The sequence below is a fragment of the Solea solea genome, chromosome 5, assembly GCF_958295425.1.
Source record: "Solea solea chromosome 5, fSolSol10.1, whole genome shotgun sequence".
Lineage (NCBI taxonomy): Eukaryota > Metazoa > Chordata > Actinopteri > Pleuronectiformes > Soleidae > Solea > Solea solea.
Window position 1 is genome coordinate 3,428,035 of NC_081138.1, and position 18,418 is coordinate 3,446,452.

The 18,418-nt window shown below is 41.2% G+C and overlaps 1 protein-coding gene across 3 annotated transcripts in view; it reads left to right on the top strand.

Annotated features, from left to right (window-relative positions):
• The window catches only part of fam189a1 (family with sequence similarity 189 member A1), an 87,803-nt gene extending 70,212 nt beyond the window's left edge, over positions 1 to 17,591 (top strand). For 2 of the 3 annotated variants that reach the window (XM_058630050.1, XM_058630051.1), the window contains 9 exons: positions 1,465 to 1,629; positions 8,891 to 8,998; positions 10,807 to 10,967; positions 12,936 to 13,071; positions 14,004 to 14,082; positions 14,174 to 14,956; positions 15,703 to 15,774; positions 16,040 to 16,359; positions 17,014 to 17,591. In XM_058630050.1, coding sequence (XP_058486033.1) covers positions 1,465 to 1,629; positions 8,891 to 8,998; positions 10,807 to 10,967; positions 12,936 to 13,071; positions 14,004 to 14,082; positions 14,174 to 14,956; positions 15,703 to 15,774; positions 16,040 to 16,359; positions 17,014 to 17,217 — 2,028 coding nt within the window. In that variant the 3' untranslated portion in view covers positions 17,218 to 17,591. The remainder of the gene's footprint in view (positions 1 to 1,464; positions 1,630 to 8,890; positions 8,999 to 10,806; positions 10,968 to 12,935; positions 13,072 to 14,003; positions 14,083 to 14,173; positions 14,957 to 15,702; positions 15,775 to 16,039; positions 16,360 to 17,013) is intronic. The other variant, XM_058630052.1, reaches the window with a different exon arrangement.
• Positions 17,592 to 18,418: the final 827 nt, after the last annotated feature.

The following is an 18,418-nucleotide window of genomic DNA, read 5'->3' on the forward strand; positions in this document are numbered from 1 at the left end:
CAGGCCTGTACGGGGGGGGGCGGTAACACTGCTACAGAAATACACCAGAAATGGAGAAGGAGACGTTGAGTATGCGGATAAATCACAAACTTTTTCCCGAATGAGTATACATTACAGTCACAGAGACAGAATGAACCAATCCAGGGGAATGAAAAGATCATAAAATGAATCAACCAAACTAATTCCAAACGCAAGAAGAGGAAGATGATGAAGATAGCAACAGCAAAGGCAAGCACAAGAGAGAGGAAGGGCGATAGCCATCGAGTGAAGTGGTTTGGTTTGGTACGGTACATTATGGTACGTATATTTCTGCGTTTCTATTAGGAATAGAAACCAGTACCTATAACCGTTCCATTGTTTGGCACCCTTCCCTTGGAGTAAATAGTACGGTATGGTCAGGTTCCACCCACAACAGTCAGCTGATTGGGCAACAGAAAAACATCACTCCCTTGCAACGCCTATAGTCTATTCTCATACGAAGTTTGACGTATGGTTGAGACAAACAGCCACAAACAGTGTTCTCCATTGTTGTCTTTTGTGTGGCATTTGATGTCATCGTTCCTTGTCGATATCTTGCCTGACCAAACCAAACCGTACCATGATGGAAGCACAGCATCACTGTTTTCACGTAACCTACTGGTGAGCGTCGCTCAGAGATTTTCTCTCTTTGGGACCAGTTTTGGAAAACTCCCAAAATGCTGGTTCCATTTTTGGATAAAAAGACAGTACCATAAAAAGCTCTGATCTCTCATGACTGAAGAAGCCTTTTGTTCATCATCCAATACCCAACCATTCCACATTCACAGCAGCTTTTCCCTTTACACAAGCAGAGAAGACCAACTTCACTGGTTTTTGGTTCCTTAGCGACTGTAATATTAATGTTCCTCATCTCTTCTCCCCAACGTAATTAACCCATACTTGTTGGGTTCATGTCCTGCTTTCTCTCAATCTGGGACACATAGCAGAGGTACACTTCTTTTTCTGCCTCAATGCTCCACTGGGTAGCTCCTCACAGACGATCTCGACACTCTTTGTCTTCTTATGCACTCGTTCAGCTGCCTTTCTCTCAGTCACGCTTTATTATCGTGGGCTTTTCTCACCGCAGACATTTTGACATGTTTTAGCAGGAAAATCACAGGTGTCACTGACGACATTAACGATGTCTCTGTTCAGATCAAGAATGTGTGACACTGAGTTAGCAAGCAACCCTGAACCTGAGGCAGCTAAATGGAACTCAGCCATCATTATTCTGATCCTCACTGATTATTTAAATCAGTTGTAAATCTACAACATAGTTCATATCAGAAGTAAGATTATGTTCCACAATGTCATGTTGCAGGATAAAAAAATTACTTCTAAGCTCAGGTCTGATCTGTGTGTGCATGTTTGTGTGTGTGTGTGTGTGTTTCTGTACGCGTGTGCGTGTGTGTGTGTGTTCTGTGTAATGTGGCGTGCATGCATGAGTGCGGATGTGTGTTTCCCCCTCCTCCACACCAGCTCAAGTTTGACAGCGACGGAGTGTGTGTTTGCTGCGAGCTGCAGCATCAGAGCTCGAGCTGCAACAACCTGGGAGAGACGCTGAAACTGAATCCACTGAGGGACTGCAACACAATACGGCTCCGACTCAAGGTTTGTGCGCTCAGTGGCTGATTGAAAAAAGACAAGTATTTGTTGATTTACTGTACATCGATGCTGTTTCAGTGAAGCTGTGATTGTGTAGACTGAGACATCTAAACTACAAAAACAGTTGAATCACTCTTTAAAGCTCAAAGTGTGAATCTGGGTATGTCTGTTTATTTACATTTTTTTCATTTCATAATTTTAATTGGAGTTGTGGTTGGAATCCAGATCATTGTGGTGGCCCACCATATTCTAATTTACCCTACCACAGTTTCATAACAATCTGTTATGGGAGTGTATCACTCCCATAACAGATTGGTCACTGTGGGCTTAAAATAAAAGAACAATTTGCATTGTATTTTCACAACAGTAACGTTGCATTAACATAACACTGTGGAACCAAATCCACATTCAAGCAGAAATTGTTTATTTCTCGATAACAATATAAAACAAAGTCCACCTAATGTGATCGTGACATGCTTTAGATCCGGGGTGCCTGGCCAAAATTGAATTGTATTGTAGTAAGATGCAAGAAAGTACTGGGATCCCAGGCTTTAATAGTTAAAAAACAACTTTACGTTGTATATTTCTGATTTGAAACTTTATTTTTGTAATGTGTCTCCATCAGAACCTGAAGTTTACATGAAAATTAATTGCTTATTTTCCATATTTCACCAAAATGACCAATTGCAATATCAGTGACCATTACAAATGGACCTGACATGCCCAGTTTTGCTCTGCCCTTATGCTGGTGGGCAAACTTTGGCCCACAGCCCCCACTTTGGGCAGCCCTTTAGATTTTGGCTTTTTAAAACTATGCAACGCCACACTCGAGCCAAAAACTGCTGCTCTCCTGCTGTGCATTCGCCCTGTCCATCGTTTAACTTTCACATAAGAACACAGCATGAGATTTTTTGGGTCAAATATTTTCACAGTAGCAGCAGGCAGGGTCAGGATACCTGCTCACTTGCTGTGAATTATCTGCAGCTTTCCCTTCTGTGTTTCCACTGTTGCATGTGCAATCAGACATTATCTGGAGATTTGACGAGAAAGCTGACAGGAGAAGTTCTGGAAAGTGTATGTAGTATTTCTGTTGTGACGTGCAGCCCCTCTAGATAATTTACAGTACTTCCTCTTTTCACACAGCAGTAAACAAGGTCTTTTTAATTTTTCTTTGAATATTAGACACAGGATAAGAAAAGAAAATCAAATAAAGCACTCATTAATTTTATTTCAGAGATAGCCGGATTAAAAATCTATAAAAACCAACTAAAACAGAGAAGGGTCAAAATGTGTTGTGTTCCAATTTTCTTATTCATTAATTTTATTCTGTTTTGTGGTTTCCTCCTCAAATTAATTTTGTAGTTCAACAGTGGTGTTGTCTTGTTTGTTTGTTTGTTTTTTGCCATAATGCCCTCCAGACTATTTTTCTTGGATCAGAAAAACACCATTAATTAAAATAAAAAGTAGACACAAAGACTTGATTTCATCTCTCACTGTGTAAAATATTCCACTCAAGAACATCAAAATGTTGAGACACAACAGCAGTGTCAGTGGTCAGATTATTGGGCAGGAAGTGGAGAGTGGCAACAGCATTTGTCTCCGGTCCTTTCAGTATATGCACTGTGTACATTCAGTTAGCGAGTACATGATCTCGGTGGATGATCTTGACTCGGCGCGTCTGCGTGAGTGATGTACAGTATGTGCTACTGCGGCTTTTATTGGATAACGACAATCATATCCATTCATTTTATGTCCCTGATTGATTATGGAACATTGATAACCAAATAAAAGACTTCTTAAGATGAGGGATGTGTGTGTGAGAAGAGGAAAGATCAAGCACATTTATCATTGTGGCCATAGCTCATTAAAGGAGAAACTGGAATTGGTGCTATAAACCTTTATTAAGTGCCATGGTAGTCAGATGTGTTGAGATATGTCTCAGAGGAAGCTGTCAGGCACGAGTCCCCTGAGTCTGTGGTCATCAGGTGGCTCTTAGACTTCCACTGATGACCCTAATAAGCTCATGATGCAGCTGCTGTATAGTTCCTTTGCCATGAAATTGCACACCTTATGGGGAGAGCTGAGCTATTTCAGCAGCCAGACTAAATTATTTCCATTTTTTATTCACTAATTTTAACAGCAGATTCTCCTCATGTTGTTGTCTTTTTTTCAAAATAGGCAATCAGTACATTGCTGCTTATATGTGTCATTCACACTTTACCAGCATATTTAATTTCCCCGTTCTTTTTTCTTTTCATTGCCCGAGGCTGTAAATAATCAGTGGGAGGGAATATTGGGATCATTTGTGATTTCCTGTGAGGGGGCGGATGCGTGGAACCTTCCTGTGTAAGTGATTGGCTCGGGGCAGGGTGTCATCTAGAGGTTAAATATCTGTTGAGCAGGCATGTTAACCGCTTTCTGTAGATTTCTATTACATTTCCCTGCCAGGATTTATTATGTCATTATATACATTGCGGTCACGAGGGAAATCACAGAAACGCACCGTCCCACATCTGCCCGGCAGATGTACAGTATTACCACGACAAAGAGCAGCTCACGTGAAGCCATTATAAATATTTGTTGTTTTGCAAGAAGCTTTTATTCTGAATTGGTGATTTTAAGCATCTGCTGTCACCAAAGTGTTTAGGAAAGAATTGTTTACTGTAATAAACTGTTCGATTTTATTTATTCATTCATTTATTTGAGTTGGGGCAATGCTCATGAATGTACATCAACATGTAATATGGCATGTCAAAGCCACTGGCCAATTGACATCTGTAGTCCTGAGGTAGGTCGAGGGAATAAGACAAAATACTTGAGTGTTTCCACTAGCGTGGCTCGCCTTGGCACGGCATGGTTATTTTGCATTTCCATTAGCGATAGTACCTGGTACTTTTTTAGTACCTGCAATGGCAAGGTTCCAAGCAAGCTCAGGTGATACTACTCGTGACGTTGCCAGACTGCCGGCCACTGATTGGTCAGAAGAGCAAGACATCTGACACAAGAATCAAGCCGAACAATGCCGAACTGTAGATCAGTTAAAAACACTTAAGAATCCTAAAAAATATGCGTTAATCTCCAACACTTACCAGGGAAATGTCTAAAATCTCAATATTTAACATAGGAGTTTTAACTGATTCTAATGATTCAGTTAGACTGAAAACAGCTGCTTTACAAGTCACTAGTGACTCGTTTTGTACTGGAAAACCAACCTTAACCACACTGTGCCGAGGCGAGTTGAGGTGTGCTGGGACCGTAGCTGGAAAAGTGGCTTAAATGTGCAGCATAGGCTATACTCTCACTATTAACAATATAAATGTTATGTAGCATAAAGGGTCCTTAGGTTTCAAGGTGGTGATGGGACCAAAATGTAAAGTGACTGCTGCTTTAGTGCTTATTGTCTTCCAGACAGAATAGACAGAATAATAGCCACTTTATCTCGGTGTATGGCCCAGGTGCTCTACAGCACAGCAGGTGCTTCTCCATGTCTTCTCCATACAGATGTTACAGTGGAGGTGGAATCAAGTCGTTTGAATGATTTAGCTCCTACATGTCAGCAGCTTTAATGTTTGATTCTATAAATATTACAGCACACAATGGAGCTTTAGGCTTTTCACTTAAGTTTATTAAATGGAATCATATCAGGGACAGTCTACGGTATACATTAATCTCAGACAGAGAGAAGATGCTTTGTATCAGATTTAGTTATTAGCTAAATTGCATTTTTCATCCCCTGGCAGTTGTTTCCCAACAGACTGATACACAGAGGCCTGTTCTATAGACACTTATTATAAATGATTAAAAAGTCAAATCAGAGGTCATGATGTTGATGGATTGTTTTTTTTTAACCAGGTTTCAAGTTTTTTTATTATAAATGATGTAAAAAAAAAAAAGAAAAGTGTAAAGACAACTGACTGATACTGAGATTAATTGTTAAAGGTTGTTTTTTTTGTAATTGCTTTTGAGTGGGGATGAGATGTTTCCAGCAGGTGAGGAAGAGGACAAAGGCAAATGGCAGGTGCAGGGGGAAGTAGACAGATGAAGCAGGGGATTTAGGAGAAGTGAGTGGCGGCGAGGTCGTAAAAGCGGAGACAGAGGCGATGCAGGGGAAAAAACACCAGAAAGACAAAATAATAACCCAATTCTTTGTTGAATACTAATGGACATTTCCTATCATGATTATACTGACCAAAACTGTAAAAATATGATTTCTAGCTTCTTTTTTTTATTATACATTCTTATTCTTATTCTCATACATTTGATTAATAACAAAAAAAAAATTATATTTGTGCTTATTATCTGCGGAAATACCGCATACAGAGTAAATAGATGAACCCGTATTTATTAAATGTTTAACTTTACAAGGTAATTTGCTAATTTTACATTACTGGCGTTATACCAAAAAGTGTTGTAATGCTTCCAAAAACGTGTTAAAATAATTACAAATCATGAGGTCGTGTAATGACTGAAGAGATGTTTGGCTTCCCCTTGTGGCGCTATAAATAAAACCATATGGACTTTATGTTAGAGTGCATTTTTAAGTCACTAGTGAAGCACATGGAGAGTTTGGAGAACATCCAAACTCTAAACCTGGGGTTAAAGCAGCCTATGCTAGATTATATCCAGGGTTTATTTAATTTATTTAGTAATTAGAAACCCAGGTGTTCTTGCTGCAAGGCAACAGTGTGAACCCCTTCACCACTGTGTGGCCTCACTGGTGAAGTTAAAATGCGAAAAATGAACTCCATTCAACTAATTCTGAGTGCTTTGTATTATGAAGTGCCATAATATTGTACCCATCTCCTCAGTTCGCATGTACTTTATTGTTAGAGCTGTATGAATGAGATTTACAGTGTGAAGTGCTCAGAGTGGTTGTTAAGCCTTGAAAACAACAATCTATAAATGTAATCCGTCCAAATGAACGACTGGTTGTGTGCATTTCCATGATTTGTAGAACATCCACAAATCCTCCTCCCGAAACTTCATCCAACACAAAGGCATGTTCCAAACATGTGAGCCTCCAAGACAAACATGGATTAGTTGTGTTTTGTAGTCAACACTGCACGACGAGCTCAAGCTTCAAGCTCCCCGGTTCCAACTATTGAGAGCCTCATAATGCATAGACACGGGTTTCATTCAGATTACAAGGCCGAAGTGACTCGTATCTGATTTAATTTTTTCTGCTGATGGGAGAAATCCGATCAAGTCCAATTATCAAATCAGATTTGTGTCACAGATTTTATTCCGTGGTCCAAGATGTACAGTGTATGTGGCCATGTGACATAACTGAGAACTGTCATATCAGAATCCATGTGGCTTTTTGCCAGTGGGAATGCACTGAGCATCATTGACTTGTTCCATGTCAGCGTGTTAAAATCAAACAATGTGCAGAGTTGACCCTTCAGGCTAAATCTCACCTACACATTTGCGGCCATGGCTCCTGTTTATGGAATTATAGGCAGGATCAATGCAGCTTTTTATGCACTGCAATGCAGATTGGTTTCACACGTATGACTTTCTGTTGTCACAGGGTATTTATGTGCATGTGTGTCGTTTGAGAGGTCACATTCAGATGCGTTACACTTCAATCTGAACGTAGCCACCCCAGAGTCTCCCTGGTTACTTCCTTAATGTCCTATAGTCCTATAGTTTGCTATGTTTTTACAAATTAAAGGTACCTTTTTATTCCTATAGCACATCATAAGACTGCAGCCATAAGTCTTTCCTCTGATATACGGTGCTCAGCTTGTATTTCAGCAGCATGCACATTTATTTTTTGCTGACAGATTCAATACTGGTTTGTCCCCTTGCTGTTCTCTGCATTGCCCGAGTGTGAATGTGTATGTGCTGGTGCTTAACCTTGGATGTTTATGAGGTTTTGTGAGTTTCCCCCCCCCCCATTATTTCATTTAATTAATTTGCTACTCTATAATTCTTTCTTTTTTAATCATTTCCTGAAGTGTATTTCAAATGTGTTAACAATGGAGATTAGACCATTTCGAGTGTGTAGTGTAAGTACATACCTTTAGTAGATGTGTTCTCTCACTGCAGTGCTACCCTGGTGTTGTTTTTGTCCCCATATGTCCTCCAAAAAGCAAAGCCCTACCCTGCAAAGCTTTAGACCTGGTGTTCCCATCCATCCTGATGAATCAAATCACACGCAGGTTGCTCTAAGTACAGGTCTGAACACAAACAAAGATCCTCAAATTTGAACACGTGGATATATTCCTGAGCATGCATGGATGCAATCTGTGCACAGGACAGATTAGAGAGCACTTCCACAGCTGAAGATTATTCACACTGATTGCCACTTAATTTTTAGTTCATATCTTAATACATTTACATTTACATTTAAGCATTTAGCAGATGCTTTTATCCAAAAACGACTTAACAAAACAGGCTATAAACTACATAGAGGTACTCTTGCAAAGACCTCCACTAGATTGGACTGATGCAGAAGGAGGGAGTGCAGGGGAGAGGGTAGGGTGTAGGTTAAGTGCTAGGACAGAAGATGCTCTTGGAAGAGCTGGGTTTTTAAGAGCTTCTTGAAGATAGACAGCGACGCCCCCTTTTCTGGTAGCGGTTGGTGGGTCGATCCACCAGCGTGACACATGAAAAGAGTCTGGATTGTCTTGTGCGGGGTGTTGGCAGCGCCAGATGACAGTCCTTTGATGAACGGAGTAGTCATCACGTTTAATTCATGTTTCAGTAGTGTGAGTAGAGCTTTGATTCGGTCGGCTGTGTCTCTCTTTCACCACACACACACGTTGACAGACATGACATACAGACACATCTGTACAGTCAGACTCATTAAAAACAGACCTGACGTCAGTGTGTATCTGATAGAAGGAGAAGGGGAAGCCAAATCCGATCATATGTTGTCAAAGTCGTACAGAATTGAACAATATACAATATTGTGTAGTAACAAAACATGTTGTTTTGGACTGGTGTTCTGCCCTGGGCCAAATTTACTCACTGACTTTAGATGTGCTTTGTTCACAGAGGATGGACATTAATATCAAGTCTGATGGGGCCTAAGGCTACAGAAACCAGACTAAAGCAATTATACAATCACACAAACATTGTAATGAGTAGTGTACTCAAAACTTGCCAATAAAACCTCCTAAATGTTACACTCTGAACCTCTAATAGATTCTTTATTTCTTCTGCTCCCATCATTTCCCTCTCTCATGCCCTATCTCTAGTTTCCGACACTGTTCCTTGTTGTCTTTCGTTAACGCCTCCTCTCTCCTCCGCTCTTCCTCAGGAGCTGCTGTTCAGCGTATGCGCCCTCAACGTCATCTCCACCATTGTGTGCGCTCTAGCCACCGCCATGTGCTGTATGCAGATGGTCTCAACTGATGTGCTGCAGATGGTGAGTGTGATGGAGGAGACAACAATGCCAGCAACAGCGGACACTGTTTTCTTTACGGTGACCACCCTGAAGACGGTGGAAGGACGATGATGATTAAAATGAGCGCTTGGAGCTGAGCGTGAGGCTTGAAGTGACTGAAGATCAGTCAAGAGCTCACCTTTAAACAGACAAGAAGAATAAATTATGTTGGACTTTGAGTGCAGGGCATGATTGTCAGATTAATCTCCATACATGTCACACATGAAGTGAGATTTATTCATGTGCATTAACTGATGATTAATCTCTATGTTTAATGAAATCTGTAATGTTTGAGGCAACGGAGACCTCAGATCTCATCACTCACATGAAATCATACAACAGCCAATATCAAATTAAAGGTACAGTGTGAAATATAACCTTCAATTAACATCAAAACTCAAAAGATGTTCAGTTTATGGACTATAAAAATACTCTCCCCATGAAAATGCTCAGCTCCTGATATTATTTTAAAATGCTCATTCTGGGGTAATGAAAAACAAGGATTTGTACAGTCAAATGATTGTAAACCTAAACTAATAATAATTAAAAAAAAGAATTAAATTACAATAATTTCAGCTACATTTTACACACTGGACCTTTAAGAATGTCACTGCCTATTTTAGATTTTGAAAGTCCTCTGTGGCCCATCAGGTATTTTCATACTAAGCTTATTATTTATTTCATTACAGCCAGAAAGTAACATTGGAAATGTTAGTTTTAACTTTGCATTACTATGTTACAAATACACTTAGTTGACAATTTGCAAAGCAACTTTTAAAAACAGATCATACATATTTTACACTTACTTGAAGCTTGATTACAAATTTGACCATTAAAAGCGATTTTATTAATTTATTTATTAATAATAACCTCTTATGACCCACCCGTAGTACATTCACAGCCCACCAGGGGGCCACAGCACACCCTTTGGGAATACCTGACATTTTCTTTCTTTTCAGTTATGTTGATTTTTTTCTTCTTAAACAGTGAGATAATGTCTTTTTCAAACTCTGAGGAAAGGTCATAGGTCAAACTGTTGTATACAGACTCTACTCGTGTGAGAGAAAACGTATTAAACGATAAGAGAGCACAGATTAATTCACCAGAATCTCCTTAAAACTGCACAGCAAATGAAATAGAAACAGGAAAAATAGATCATCTGAGGAGTAATACACATTATTGCCGGTGCATCTGAACTGAATTCATTCTGGTGCTGACTTGTTGACTTTACTTATTCTTGTAGTATATGTTGACACTAACTACACAAAATTGGAAAAGTACAGTTTTTGCACCCGCACAGCTGCGTAATCTGAGGCGTTTGAACAACTATTGATTTCCAGGTAAGTACAGAAGCAGAAGCATTGCGTCTTACTGTATCTCCAACAGTCTGCCGGAGTGGCCTTGTTTCCCATTTACCACAGGAGGTGTTAACCTTTAATTTCACTCACTAAATTTAGCCAAGTCAATATCAGTGGTGGCAGCCTGGAGATTAGAAAAGGCAGGCTGACTCTGACTGGAAAGTTGTCCCACTTAGAAAAAGTGCAAGTGAGGAGAATGAAAGTGCAGGACTGAGAGAATCTGCTGCCGAGTTGCCCTGGAGCCAAACGTGCGACTCGTGCTTGCTGCAGTGGTGCTTTGCAGTGACCAATGGCACAGACGTGAGATCTTTGTCAGCGCATGATGGTTCTGTAACAAGACCGCGCTCGCTGCCCGGGTAAAATGATGACTTGAAATAATGAATAAGCAATAATGAGCTCTGATGATGCTTCTTTTTTTATGCTGTCCTTCAGTTCATGCCGCACAGAGTGCGAGCCCTAAATGCGGACTGCATGACTCCGCACGGAACCATCCTGCACCAGACACTGGACTTTGATGAGTTTATTCCTCCCATACCTCCTCCACCGTACTACCCTCCAGAGTACACCTGCACCCCCTCGATGGACGGGCAGAGGTGAGATGTGAACCGTTACTCATCACCGTCTGTTTTTTTCCTCAGTGCTCCCCCGAACACGGTCACGTGGGCTGTTCCTGCGAATAAACACAACAAAAGAGCGATAAATACACAATTAGAATTTAACAAACTTCCTCCCAGACAGTGTAATTATACATGGGAGACTACTTATAAATCAGAAACCCCCTCTTTTAAACGGCTTAAATGCCGTCTTGCCTAAAACACTTTTGCAATGCCACTAACTCACACTCCAATAGCCACATTTTTTATATTAGTTGCCGCCTATAACTGCGTACTACAATAAAATTGGCTTTATCATCCAAGATGGAAAACTTTAGTTTGGGAGGAGCTGAAGAATAAAGTCCTTGTCTTATTATCTGTTGGGTTAAGGATTTTTGGGTTTGGTTGCAGCCTGTTGGAAAAGATCCTGTCCACATTTTAAATTTGTGGTGTTTTCTTTGTTTTTGCTTCTTTTGTATCGTCTTTTTATGATATATACATCACATGTTCTCTGTATAGTCACAAAGTCACAATTTTTAGGCCATTGTAAACCACCGTAGAATTTTAATGTGATGCCAAAAGCAGCATTTGCTTCCAGAGACGGATCCAAATCCGTCACATTAGGCAGCAGCGGCATGTGTCTGTTTACTATGTGATGTGACAGTCACATGAGGTGTTGTCATTTGTTGCCAACTCAGACCATTTCCCTCTGTTAAGCAGCTGCGGCATCATCAGGGATTCTCAGCAGTTGTGAGAAACTGGTCGACCCCCCCCCTCTCCCCCTTCCCTCCTCCCCTCGTCATTTCCTCAGTCTTGCCAGAAAGAGTGCTGCTGCTGCTGCTGCTGCTGCTGCTGCTGCTGCTGCAGCCATTTGGCAAGAAGCCACATCTGTTTGTCAATTATGCCATAAATATAACCAAGGCAGGGGGAAGCATTGATGGTGTCCCTGCCCGGGGGCCGGCGATGTGTCATGACATCATCATGCTGCGGATGATTGGTGGAAAAAAACGCTCAGGTTGTATTTCATGCTCCGCTACTTTAGTGGAGAATGGGCTTGTAATTAAAAGATGCTACCGTGAATGAGCCAATCGTGGCTGTGGATGCTTAACTGGCATCATATGAAACAGAGGTGGTGCACACTGGACACAGAAGCATAAAACACCAGTATCATTTGGACGAGAGGATGTTTGATATCCTTTATTTCTTAAAAGGGGGGGTTTTAACGAGGGTGTATTGACACATTATCAGATTTCAGATTTCGCCATTTCCTCCCACTGCTAACATGTCTGCCAGCAAGAACAGAAGGAAAAACAGATTTAAGCCACTTGCTTACCCAATAAAACCTATGCATGCCTACATCTGTGAGATCTTAAATATGCATTTGCTGCTTTTTATCATTTATCATTAAACAGCCTGGCAACTAAAGTTTGGAAACTGCTCTCTCCCCTACGCCAAAGTCCATCGAGAAAATAAGCAAATTTACGTCACAACACAGAGGAGCCGTAAATCCACTGTGGCCTCCATGAGTACGTTTGAATGTGTTATTTTTGTGACTGTTGTTTTTGAATCTTTTGTACAGATTTACTTAAGTGACACAAACTTACTACACGAGGCAGCAGTAGCTCAGTAGGCTCTGTTCACCGGGAGCTAAAAATGCCATTTTTTTCCATGGGCTTTGGTGTGGGAGAGCGAGCGGTTTACAAACATCTGTTTGCTGCCAGAACAGACTGTCTTAACTATTTAAAACCTGTTTTCGTTCTGTCCCAGCTTGGTTTAGAAAAAAGGTGACCTGGTTTCTGTGCGTGCTTGGTGAAGGCAGGGTTGATAATGTCTCAGAATTTCATATCACCATACGTAGTACAGAGCATATTTGACTTACAGTCGGACTTAATATGCTGTTTCTTAAGTAGATAGATATGGTATTTATTTTATATCATTTTTTAAACTTGTACTGTATCTCTCCGGCAGAGGCCTGCACCTGGATTTCCCCCATTCTCCTTTCAGTGCCATCTACGGTGTACCCATCAACAGCCCAGGGACCCTGTACCCAACTGACCTGCCGCCTCCATATGAGTCTGTGGTGGGACAGACTCCCGCCAGTCAGGTGAGGAAAAAAAAACAATGTTGTGTAATTGTGGTTAGCGCTGTTGCCTCATAGCAAGAAGGTGCTAGGTTCGATTCCCGGTCTGGGACCTTTATGAGAGTTGCATGTTCTCCCTGTGTCTGTGTGGGTTTCCTGCAGGCTCTCCGGTTTCCTCCCACCCATCAAAACATGTGTGAATATTATAATGTTAGACTGCGACGCAATAGCTCTGATCAACCCTCGCAATTTCAGTTGTATAATGACAATAAAGATCCTTTCCTTCTTAAATCTGAGACCATTTCTCCATTCTCTTTAATGGAGAATGTGTTGTCATTCTTCCAGACTGTGTTTTTGCTGCATCTCAATCTCTAATTTTAGTCTAATTTCTAAAATTATAATCCCTTGTTTCAATCATAGGTTTTGATGACATCCATTTTGAACACTGTCCTTCAAAAATAAATACAATATACGATATATACTGTAAATCCATGTGATGTTCTACACAGTGAAATGCACCATAATGAAGCTAATTAAACCTTCTTACTCAAACCCTGCAGACAGAGCAGTTTTCTGCCTCATACACATTTCTGTTAGTGTAAGTAGTGTTAGAGAGCCCTCTACAGATTGAAAAGTGGTAGTACTCCTCAAACACACCTTTTTTAAAACATGCTTTTAATCTATGATTCAGTTGTTTTTGTTATTATCTGTAATTTTCACTGTTCTATTTTATACTGTACTCTGCTGTGTTGTTTTGTCTGAGTTATGTACACTCAGCAACCACTTTATTAAGTACACAGGACAGCTTTTAAAAAAGTAAAAGTTGTACCTAATAAAATGGTCGACTAGTGTAATAAATTATATTATTATTGATTTAATTATTATTTTTATTAATATCCATTGTGGATTGAAAAACATTATTTTCTTCACTGGCACTAATAAGTTTGTCTGCACAGGTGACAACCAGCATTGAGCAACAAGCGACTGGGTCCAGTTTGTGTGACAGGAACACGACTGCAGGTCTCAGCACGCAGGGTAAAAACAGAGGGAACATTGCAGGGAGCTGTCCAGTGTTCTGCCAGTAATGGTGCTGATGATGCTTTATTCCTACTTTTGTTTTGTGCAGCCTCGGTGGACAGCGCGTCGCTGATGGTATCAGAGGTAGCGGATCAGGACCAGACCTGCTCCTCAGAGGACTTGTGCTCTCTGGAGGTGCAGGGCTCAGACTCCTCTCCTTATGGCACACTCCACACCGGCCCCACTGACGGAAGCTGCACCAGCCTGGAACTCTGCACACGTGGCTCATCGCGTTGCCACCGTGGCCTGACCAACATAGATGTCCGCCCCAGTGACACTGGATACAGCGAGTCGTCGCAGACTCAAGATTCTCTGGAACGCTCTCCTGACTGGTCCTCAGAGAACTATAGTAATCTGGACCAGGAGGATTCCGCCGACAACACTCATCCATGCAACGAACTCAGTGCTGCAATGCACATATGTGACGAGCTCGCGTCAGCCAAACAGTTACCAGAGGAGCCACCTAAACCTCAGACACACTCCCTCATTAAAGCACGAATGATGAGCCGGAAGCTCATGCTCCCGGTCACCATCCCCCCACCGCCTCAGCCTTGCTCCCCCACCTCTGTGGCCTCCTCTGGTGGAACCTCCAACATCAGCCCCCTGGCTCCTTCTCCTTCTCCTTCCCCTCCGAGCAGACCACGTGGCCCCAGGCTGTGTTTCAGTGTGTGGTCACCTTCTTCAACATCACAACCGGCCTCTACCTCAGCCCAAAGCGGCCACTCGCCCGCAGAGAGGCCTCGGGTGTTCCGAGCAGCCAGGAGGTACCGCAAGTTGGCACGCATTGTCCGCTCCACCAGTGACCCGATCTCCTGCTCCTCTACAAGAGGAGGTAAGTGTGACGTGAATGTCAGACAGATTCATACTTCAGATTAGAAACTCTTATCGAAATATTACTAGGCTGATCAGTCATTTAGAGAGTAAACAATAAATAACTAAACTTTTATTCTTAAAGGTATGTGTGTCACCCATACCTCTCTATCTCCGAGAACCAGTCTTCGCATACCATTAACACTGTGTCACAACTCTCTGCACGTTTCCCTCTTAGTCTTTGCTGGTTTGTGCATTTGTGTGGGCGGAGCTGTTCTTCTTCATTTGCATAGCAAGCTTCAAATTCAAAACACAGACTGCATGCTCTGGTGGGTTTGTATTTAAGGACAGCTGCTGTAGAATCATGGTGCCACGACCTTAAATCAAGACCCTGACCTAAAGTACTTCTTCTATACGGCTACGAAAGTGATTGTACACTTATACAAACATACTAATCCGTAGTATATTCATTAGCTGCCAATAAACCTTTCTAAATGTTACACACTGGACCTTTAAATGAATAATAATACCAAACTTTGAATTTTCTGACTGTTTTGTGACTGTTAATTGATATTATTCTGGACTCTTTTGTTCTAGATTTATCTTTTTTCTAACCAGACAATTTGCTTATAAAGCACCTGTAGCATCTGTAGATAATGGTTATGATTTATCATTAGTGGCAGCCCTCATTGCCAACAAGTGAGCCTGGTTCTCAACTGTCGGCTGCTTTGTTGGTCCACACTCACAGGTTTTTGTCTCCCTCTACAGGAGAAAATAGTGGCTGCGCCTCAGCCAATAACCCTGCTGCTGGAGCTGCAGCTCATACATCACCAGAGCAAGGTATGTGGGCACTAATTCACATTATCAGTTCATCTGAAAAACAAAAATCATAAAGAGGTCATTTAATCCAATGTCAGAACTAAACATTTCTGAAGTTTTATTTGAAGGTTGAGACAAAATAATGAAACTTGATAAGATGAAGTCATGTAAAACCCACATTTGTTCTCTGAATTATATATCGTATATATGTCATTATATATACCGTATTCCAAGAATTACCAGCCAGATTTAACGGTTCGACAATTCTTCTTTGTTTCATCTTCAGACCCAAGAGACATTTCGGCAGCAGAGGTTGTCGGAGCTAAACCCACGAGTGTCAGGCGCCAGCAGAAAGAGGACAGGAAGATCGACATTCTCCTGAAACCCCGATCCCTGCACACAAACGCGTCTAACGAGCGCCCCCACTCCCTGGCTGACCTCAAGATGTACAAAGACACCAAGATATTAGTGGCCAAGTTCCTGGAGCATTCCAACTGCAGTCTACCTCCGGAGGTCCAGCAGGTCGTCAACAACATCAAGTGTGTCATCAAGTCGGATGAGAAACACATGGAGGAGGCCATCTTCAGTGCCAATGTTATAGATCAGGTAAGATGTGGAAAATAATGAAGAACAGTTTCCGTTTTCATGGGTCACACGGTGAAGCGGGGGATAGCATTGGTGCCTCACAGCAAGAAGGTCAACAGTACAAATCCCAGTTCAACAAAAGGCCTTTTTTTGTGTAAAAACTGTAGAAAATTAGTATTCATCCATCTATCCAACATCATATAATTTATAGTGGCAGTCCGACATAGCTTTATGTTATTATAAGAGAGCTATTAAGCTATGGACTGAAATATGTGCCACCAGAAACTGAATTTGAATAATTTATATATGAATTTTAATTGCTAAACTTGAATAATTGCATTAAAAAAACTGAATTTTAATCACATCATTTGAATTTGTATCATTTAATTTGAATCATTGCAGTGGAAAAACTCTATATATTTTCACATTCAGTTCTCTAAATTCAACTCGATTGCTCTTCCTTTACTAGTACCCGGAACAATACCATTACATTAGTGAGAGCAGAGTCAAACCTATAGTGTGACAAAGCTCAGGGACAAACACTTTTATTGTTATTCGTCTGTCATGTAAATTCATTCGTCATACATTTGTCAGGAGTTCTTCGGCTTATATAACATTTAAAAGACATATCTGGTAACATGTGTCTCTCTTTGCCTCTTGGTTTGTGCGGTGCAGGTGATGACCCAGCGCACCATAGGCAGTCCCAGAAAGCGAGACTGCGATGATCTTCATCTCCAGAGCTGCGGTGCTTTGAGTTCCTCGTCGTCCCCCTCCATGAGCCGCCCCAAACACATCCCACAGACAACCAGCGCCTCCACCAAACCGGTGGACTCCCCTCCCTCTGAACAAGGCCTTGAGTACAGAGAAACCATTCTCTGACCATTTCTCCCAGCAAGGACTTGGGTTAAACCTCTGAGGGCATTTTAAGGTGCTTGTCGTGCTTTGCAGCCGATGCCTGTCGAGCATTTCAAACCTCCTCAGACATTGTGAGATCATATTTGTACAGTTTGACTGCAGTATAGACAAAGCGAAAGGCTCTCATGCTGTGTCTTCTCGTGCCCTGTGAGACTGTGCCAAGTCATCAGCAGAAATGGTAGCAAACACCTGACTGACTGAGCCTGCCAGTGTCTGTAAAGGCTTCTCTCTCATCAGAAAATCAAAAGAATGTTTCTCCCTCAGGAGATTTTTCACCTCCCTAACAAAGACACAAATACACAGCTGGTAAGTTAAAATCCGTGACTGACCGACAATGTCATCAGGACTGCGAGTGCTCTCACAAGAAACCGAGAGAATTTTGTTTGTATTCATCTGTAAACTGAACTGACCGGGCATTACCAGCCATTGTTTGCAGACTTTGTGCAAGTGTTGCTGATAGGGTGGTGAATATTTTGTGGTGTTGCTGGTTCAAAAACATCACAGATGTGGATTATTTAACTGACCTCATTGTGTTGCGATTCTTATCAGTGTTACAATAAAGTATGAGTTTGTATCTGGTGGTTTTTGTTCTCATTTCAGTTCATGTCTCTGGATTGTGTGTCACTTTGACCCTGTTTATGTAATTTGGTCATTCTTTTCAGTCACAGACATAAATTGTTGAAAAGAATCCACACAGACTAGTCTAAGTAATGCTTACATCACTTTTCAGCACGTGCCAAGGCCACTCAGATTCCCCAGATAAGCAACATTCCCATCACCAGTCAGTGTCACTGTCAAGGTCAAATTTGAAAGCAACAGAGTAACTTTAGACCTAATCAGTTTTTAAGTTTTTTTATTGTTAAACTTGTATCATGAAGTGGATTTTGATCAAAACACTGTAACATAGAACTATATTAGATACTTTAACATGTCAAATCAATGCTTCATTTAATATTTTGCAGGATTATTATGGAAAATGCTATCTTGCAAGTTTAACAATTGTTTATGAGGTCATAGACAGACAAATTGAGAAATGCAGCCAAACCTATCGCCTAAAGCTTGTAGGCAGCGGTAAATATAATTAAATAAATCCAGACCCTCCTTTAATGATGACTGTGAAATATTCTTCTAGTCGCCCATGTGCTTCAAGTGTGAAATATTTTCA